Source organism: Lytechinus variegatus, chromosome 13 (assembly GCF_018143015.1).
Source record: "Lytechinus variegatus isolate NC3 chromosome 13, Lvar_3.0, whole genome shotgun sequence".
Taxonomy (NCBI): domain Eukaryota; kingdom Metazoa; phylum Echinodermata; class Echinoidea; order Temnopleuroida; family Toxopneustidae; genus Lytechinus; species Lytechinus variegatus.
The window spans coordinates 8,067,426-8,075,982 of NC_054752.1; the positions used below are offsets into that span (position 1 = coordinate 8,067,426).

The 8,557-nt window shown below is 38.1% G+C and overlaps 1 protein-coding gene across 1 annotated transcript; it reads left to right on the forward strand.

Moving 5' to 3' along the window:
- Positions 1 to 5,066: 5,066 nt before the first annotated feature.
- LOC121426618 lies at positions 5,067 to 6,978 on the forward strand. The gene is made up of 2 exons (XM_041622976.1): positions 5,067 to 5,258; positions 6,454 to 6,978. Exons 1-2 carry the CDS (start codon positions 5,067 to 5,069, stop codon positions 6,976 to 6,978), a joined length of 717 nt encoding a protein of 238 aa, XP_041478910.1.
- The last annotated feature ends 1,579 nt before the right edge of the window (positions 6,979 to 8,557 follow it).

Below are 8,557 nucleotides of genomic sequence, written 5' to 3' on the forward strand. Positions count from 1 at the left end.
TTTTTACAACTTTCATGTGTATAGCAGGGATGTAGTCAAGGCTGGCCTCGACTTCGGCCGCAGGTTTTCTCTAGCGCCCCCCCCCGTGAATCTGAACTACTGACCTCATGCAACTACATCACAGGGGGCATTTCATGACAGTAACTAACACTGACTAAATCACAGGGCTGTAAATTTCGGTAAAATCCTTGGATTTGATTGGCTGAGAGGCACTGTCCTCTGACTGTTTCTATGGTAACTGTCGGGGAAAGACAACTTGTCAGTGCTGACAATTTTCATGAAATGGTTCTCAGGGCCTCATTGAAGAAAAGTTACTATTATACTAACTCTGCCATCCACTGGTAACTTTCATGGAATCCTTGATTTTGATAGGCTATTGAGCATTGTTGCCATGGCAGTTACCATTGGATGACAAACCTACCATAATAGTAACTTTTATGCAATGGGCCACCGGTGTTCAAACAAGCACCTTAGATCATTAGGTCACCATACTGCTCAGTCACCTCCCTACCTCTTGATATATATGCAGGCAATGCTATTTTGCTGGTTAGTTTTGTAATTCAAGGCTGGTGATTTTTGTATTCGTATTTTGTAAATGTCATCACTGAAATAAGTATTTTGGTTGTAAACCTTTGCTGCACCTACATGTCGTACCATGTGTTTAAGAGTCCTAGGGGGTGTTGCAAGAAAATATTTGCGATCAATCGCAAATATTCTGTTGCAATTTTACAACTGATAGATCAACATTAGTTATAGCAAATAAGATTAAATTTCTTGTTTCAAGGAGCAGATTAGCAATCAATCACTAATTTGCAATTAACTGCAAGACATATGATTGCTTTAGGGACCAAAAATTGACTTGTAATTGATCATAAGTTTCTTGCAACACCCCACTAGACTGGTGTAGATTCTTTTGCGATAAAACCTTCATGCACCTGCTTATCTTGCTAAGAAATTCTAGGAAGATGTCTCTCGAAGAAAAACATTCCTGAATATTTATATTGAATACCAGTATGCTGAACATTTAGGTATTGTATTTATCTTTGGAACTGTGTTTTCATTGAAATTGAAAAATTAAGCAGATATAACATTTCTCATCAAATTTTGCAAAACATTGGACATGAAATATGATGAATATTTTCATAAATCTTCGTGTTAGGTTGCCTGCCCTAAACAAGAAATTGATGATTATTAGGCAAAGCACTAAAGCCTTCCTGTCACACACAGAATAATTCAACTAATTAATGCAAATAATATAATAGAAAGTACTTTAATGTAAAATATTACAGGTCAATATATTTTTTTAAACAGTTTTGAAATAAAAATGGTTTACATGGTGAATACAGAAACCAATTAAATTGAACAGTACTTTCAATTTGATCTTTTTTTCCAGATATTTTTGCTTTCTGTACTGTGTTGTGAGGAGTGTACTAAAATAATCAAATGATAAAGATGACTAATTGTCGTGAATATTGATGTTTAATAATTTGGTTACAGCCAGAGAAGGATCCTGTATCATATTGGGAGATGAATTGGAAAAGCTAGACGAAAATTCCTTTTGAAATTGGGTAAGGTAAAAAAAGTAGTCTGAAAACAAGGACCGTTACAGAAAGAGTTGCAATTAAACGCAACTCTAAAATCATACCCAACTTGACTTTCAACCAATCAAAGGAATGCAACAGACCCCGTACCATGTATTTTCTTTCTAAATATTCTGTACTTCCCCTTTCTTTAACCACACAGTCTATTCCAGTCCTAATAAACCACCTGATTAACTGTACAAGCTATTCAGATATCCAGGGACTGGTCTGGTCCTGAAAAAGATGTATAAAAATGCAAACTGAAAGGCAAAATTAACGCGAGTTAGTAATGTAAAGTTCCAACCGGTTGAAAATCAAGTTGCATTTGGCATTGCATTTGATTGCAACTTTTTTTCTACTTCATTGACACTCCAGCAATTCCTCCTGATGAATACTGCATCACATACATTACTTGAAATATATATATATAAAAAAAGACTTCATCCATTGCAAATAGACTTTAATAAATACAAATTGGTTTTTATATACACTAAAGGCCCCACAACACTAATAATAATGGTTGATTTTACAATTGATGGCATGAAAGGGGTACATTGATAGTAGTAGTATTATGCTTTTATATAGCACTTTATACATCAGAACAATATCTCTATCCTCGAAGCACTTAAAAAACATATGTAATAATGGTTGAACATATGGCTGATTCTAAATTGATCGCATTGCAAGGTTTACATCGATAGTATTATGATTTCATATAACACTTTATACATCAGAACAATATCTCTATCCTCGAAGCACTTAAAAAACATATGTAATAATGGTTGAACATATGGCTGATTCTAAATTGATCGCATTGCAAGGTTTACATCGATAGTAGTATTATAATTTCATTTAACACATAATACATCAGAATAATATCTCTATTCTCAGCACTTAAAAATATTTTTCAACTCTGATCACCAGAGACTAACTTGCCCATACACAATGTATGCCTTTCTCCACTTCCTAGGGAGCATTCCAACAAGACTTGCCAAACAACCCAATTGCTAGGCACAGTACAATCGGCTTTCGCATATGACTAGGTACCCATTTAACACTTAGGTGGAGTCTGGCATAGGTTGGATTCGATGCCTTGCCAGAGGTTGCTAGGCCAAGGTGGGATTTGAACACTCGACCCTCTGGATACAAGGCATCTAAGAGTCATAACCACTACACCACAATGTTTCTATTCTATTTTATGCAATAAATTGTACAAATCAACTTTATCAAATACCAAAGTAACAACATCACTAAATATTTTTGTGGCATTTCATCTTTTCGATACCATATTTCGGTGAAGCATAACAAAATACCTCCACAACCCAAATTTGGTGAGAATCGGTCCATGTTGGAGTCAATGTATAACTTGCCTGCTTCCTGACATTTAGAGCCAAACTAATAATGTTTTCAGGATAGCTAATCATGTATTCATGCGGTCATATCTTGTGGGGCCCCAATGGACTGATTCCTACCAAATTTGGGTTGTTGAGAACTTTTATCATGCTCTACCGAAATATTGCATAAAAAAGTGGAACGCCTTTGGCAGTCTCGCCTGCATTACATGATTTAATACACCAGCAGTGCTGACTTCGAAAACTATTGAATAATTATTCACAAAAAAATACCATTCATAGGACGATGAGAATACTATGTTCATTGACCCTAGATGAGCTTTGACCTTGATCATGTGAACTCAAATGATCAGTGATACTTGATTAATCTTTTCATGAACTAGATTCATGAACTTCATAAGTTATGATGGCACTTCAACAAATACCTCTAACATGGCCAAAGTTAATGGACCTTAAATAACCTTTGACCTTGATCATGTGACCTGAAACTATATGCAGGATGTTCAATTTTCATAAACTAGATCCATATACTTTCAAATTTGATGGAAATTAAAAAAATACCTCCAACATGACCAAAGTTTGTTGACCCTAAATATGAGTTTTGACCTTGGTCGTGTGACCCAAAACTTACACTGGATGTTCAGCGATACTTGATCACTCTTGTCGAAGTTTCATGAACTAGATCCATACACTTTTGAAGTTATGGCATATCAACAACTAACCCAACATGTTGATTTACACTAAATATGACCTTTAATCTTAATCATGTGACCTGAAATTTGTGCTAGATGTTCGATAATTGATTACTCTTGTATCCAAGTTTCATGAACAAGATCTATAAACATTCAAAGTTAGGGAAATTCAAGTACCCCAACTGGCCAAACTTTGTTGACATTAAATGACCTTTGACCTTGGTCATGTGACCTGAAACAAAGGCAAAATGTTCAGTGATACACTATTACCCTAATGTCCAAGTTCATGAACTAGGTCCATAAACTTTTAAGTTATGATGGTAACCTTGGTTACGACTTCAATGTTGATTACGTTTTGTATGTAAGCTTCACTTGGCTCTCCATGTTGTGATTTAATTTGTCCTGCGATTGTACGTTTTATATATGTCAAATGTTTTAATAATAGTCATAGATATCACAGGGCAGTTTTTGGACTTCAACAAGGTGTAGTCTGGCTACAACTTCAGGATTTTGTTTTTGGAGACTGTTATATGTGAAGGTTTGTAAGAAAAAATAACAAATGTGTCATAAGGTCTGCATGTACAGACTAGCAACATGTATGAAACTGGATTATGATGAAGCATGCAGTGTATGTCAATACATGCATAAGTAAGAGGACATTGCACAAGACACAGTGACTTTACAATGAAGGAGCAATAAAGTCAACATACATATTAAGTTGAGCAAAAGTTGACTTTGATTTTGTTATTTTTCGGCTGGATGAACCCGAAAACATAGCAAAATTTGGCAACTGTAATGTTGTGATTCGAAGACACCATAGTCTATGCTATGTGATTATGCAGAGAGTGATCAGCTAGACTCACTGTACGTTTTAGACACGAATAAAGGAACAACGTGACTCGGTAAACATGGACTAAAGTATCATTTATTAAGATGTCTTGCATCTTTACTCTGGCGACGAGTGAGTTTTGAACTCATGCCTACATTAACTGTCAGTTTGTTCCCGAATTTCGATGGCTAGGCCTACCCTTTGGTTTCAACACAACCCCTGCGCTCTTCCAAAGAGCAATGGAGTCACTCTTAGCTGACATACCAATGTATCACCAGTACCTAGATGATATTATACTTAGTGGGAAGACAGATGAAGAACACATTGCCAACTTGCAAGCTGTACTGCATTGCCTAGAGAGTAATGGACTTCGACTGAAAAGGGAAAAGTGTGAGTTCATGATGGACTCGATGGAGTTCCTTGGCCACAAGCTGGAGCAGCATGGAGCCCACTCCAAGACAAGATAGAAGCCATAAAGAAGACTCCAAGACTACAGAACCAGAGTCGGCTGCAGGCATACCTAGGATTTCTGGGCGATTATCGGAAGTTCATACCAAATTTGACCAAAGAGATCGCCCCACTTATAACACTATTGAAGGCAGAGTATGCTTCAATGCCAAAGAAGCAGGGAGACCGGAACAAAACAGATCCAAATCTGAAGTGGGGAGGAGACCAAGAAAGAGCCTTCCAGAAGTCAAAGGAACTGGTTCAGAGTGACACAGTGTTGACACACTGCGACCCACGTAAGCCTTTGTTGTTGCAATGTGATGCAAGTCCCTATGGTCTAGGTGTAGTCCTCAGCCATGTAGGAACAGACGGTCTAGAGCAGCCAATTTCATTTGCATCGCGTATGCTCACCAGAAGTGAAGCAAATTACGCCCAATATGAAAAAGAAGGACTCTGTCATTTTTGGTGTAAAGAAATTTCACAAGTACCTGTACGGAAGACGATTTACAATTGTCACAGACCACAAGCCGCTGTTAGGAATATTCGGTGACACCAAACCTGCAAGCTCCATGGCCTCAGCATGCTAGGACCAAGAACTAAAAGAATTTACTAGTAGTCCAATATTACGAGGACCTGTTTAATAAATTGAGTGATCAATAGGTACAAGGAACGTGCATTGATCACTAACGTTAGTGCGGAAGCCTAGGACCAAATACCACTGTAACATTGGTCTAGCCCTAGAGTTACAGCAGCCTGTAATTTTGTATGATATTGGAGTGCATGTTGCACAGGAATTCATAGTCTAGTTGCACACAGCTTTTGAGTTAATGAGTGTGAATTATAGCCACATTGCGAAAGTGTAGTCTTAAGACCAGGTATAGTTGATATAGACTAAGCCTTTGCAGGTAGAAGTATTTTAGGCTGTTGAAACTCGATGTTAGGGGGATCCTCGCAAAGGAAAACTTAGATCATGTAAATGAGAATGCAAATTATGAAACAGGCCATTTCAAACATAACTCAAATGAAGATATAAACAGTGTATATGTTGAGATATTACATATTTATTGAGTGTATTGCCGAAAATGTCCAAATTAACAAATAAAAGTATTCTGGAAAGACTGATTAATGAAATCGGTTCCTCAAAAAAAAATGGGATGGGAAACTAGACATTGAGTTTCATTGGCCTTACAGAGTATACCTACAGCCTATATGTTGTAATTCATTTAAGTGTTAGTACTAGTCAATACCCCTGATGGCTAATCAAGTTATTAGGAACAACTCTGAGCAAAACTTCAACTTGTTATCTGCCACACCATCATGTGACACACCCTATGAAACCTGAAAAAGTGAGGGTTGTGTTTGATTGTGAAGAAAAGTTTCAAAGAAACTTCTTGAATAATCAGTTGCTAAGTTGTCCAGACCTCACAAACAAGTTAATAGGTGTGCTCATGAGATTCCACCAGAAGATAGCACTGGTTGCTGACATCGAGTGCATGTTCCGTCAGTTCAAGGTGACACCCTCGGATGTTGATGCCCTTAGGTTTCTTTGGTAGCCAGATGGTGATTTATCCAAGAAACCAAAGGAATATCAAATGCTGGTGCATTTGTTTAGTGCCACGTCCTCTCCTAGCTGTGCAACATTTGCCCTCAGTAGGACAGCTGACTACAACAAAGATTCCTTCAATCCTGATGTTTGTCGGACAGTCAGAGACAACTTCTATGTCGATGACTGTCTCAAGTCTGCTGCTTCCAAAGACGATGGCACAAGAGTGGTACATGTATCTCAGTTGAGAGAGCTTTTGCAGCGTGGTGGCTTCAGGCTGACTAAATGGATCAGTAACAACATGGACGTCTTGTCAGGCTTGCCTCCATCAGAATGTGTTGCATCTATTGAAGATCTAGGTTTAGATCATGACCACGTGCCTACAGAGAGGACACTGGGAGTCCTGTGGGATGTAGAGACTGATGCACTCCAATTAACGGTTTCGACAAAGGACGAACCTCACACAAGTCGAGCCATTCTTTCAGCCACAAGTTCACTTTATGACCCACTTGGGTTTGTGGCCCCCTTCATGTAATCATGCAGGGAGTCCCAGAAATGATGGCAAAACTACAAATACCATTGTCATTAATGTTGCTGCCAGTGCAGGGGTTGCCATTTCTGAGGCAGACATCAGCAAGAAACATCGTGTGAGGAGGCCTCAGCCCAATAAAACAAGGCCTATTGTTGCATGTTTTGTATGTTGTGACCTCCGCACTCGGCATCTTTGCAATAAGCGAAAGTTAAAAGACTCGATTCATCACAAGGACATCATGATAATGGAGCATCTGTCAACCGGACGAGCCAAGCTGCTTCAGGCTGTGAAGCAAGATGAGTCCACTGAAAAGGTATGGACGATTGATGGTAAGGTGCACTGCACTCTGAAGAGCGATCCTCACAAGAAACGTATTGTCAACGGTCCGGACGACTTCTTGAAGCGCCTTGGAGTGAGGACATGCTAAAAAAGTCAGGTCTGGCCTCCTCAATATTTCGACCTAGGATATTCCCGGCGCTCTTTCTTCTGCTGATCTTTCCCATATTTTGCTTATAACTTTGAATGGCAATAATTTATATATGGCAGCTCATTGGCTGTGGTAAGAAATATTTGACAATAAGTCCTAAATCAATCACTTTAATTGCATTATACAGGCAGAATTGTTGAAAGCAATACATGATGAAGGAAAATTATCGAAGAAAAATTAAGGACCCTTTTAAAGATGCAATCACAATTCATAGATCCCTTCCAACAGCTAATGCTACTAGGTGGAATAGTACCTTTCATTTGTTGAAGACGATCAAGGCGTATGACTTTAAGACACTCATTAAAGATGTTTGTGGGGCAGAATTTAGCTCCATCGCATTTCCAGTTCCTGAATGGGGCCAGCTGAACGAGTTAGTCAAGTGCTTGAGCCATTGTCTGAAGCCACTGGTGCCACACAAGGTGAACATTCTTCAAAATTTACCATTTTCATTAATTCCCTTATAAATAAACTACAAATTTATATAACACTAAAAGCAATGATAATCAGCCACCAAAAATGCAACAATAAGATGCCAGGAAAATTGGATATAAAACAAGATATAAGAATTTTTTTTACAAAAGATGAGCATTGTAATAGATGAATAGTCCTATAAAAAAATAAAAAAATTTGGCATCATTAATACATGTTTCAAATATGGATTTCAGGTTTACTTTTTGTGACAGGGTCGCATGGATTTTATTCTTTGTTTAACTGTACAGGTACATTCGCAGACACAATCAGCTCGGTAGTGTCAACCATCTTAGATTTATCTTCCCATCTCAAAAAGATGAAAAACAGAGCTACATGTAGATATACTAGAAAAATAAAAACGGCACTGCAGGATGGGCTGTCTCACTATTTCTGAGGGATTTACACCGCAACAGGGAAAAAATCAGGGGCACCTGACATCAATGATGAGCCATTTGGAGATAAGATCCAGCTTGATGCTGCAGTACTTGACCCGCAACATGGCTTTACTTGGGTTGACGTAGATGTGCCTCTGAATGGCAAGTCTGCATCCTTCGCCAATGAATTGAAAAAGAAATTGAAAGGCATGTTGAATTTTTTTTATTCCTGGTATAAATCATTCACATA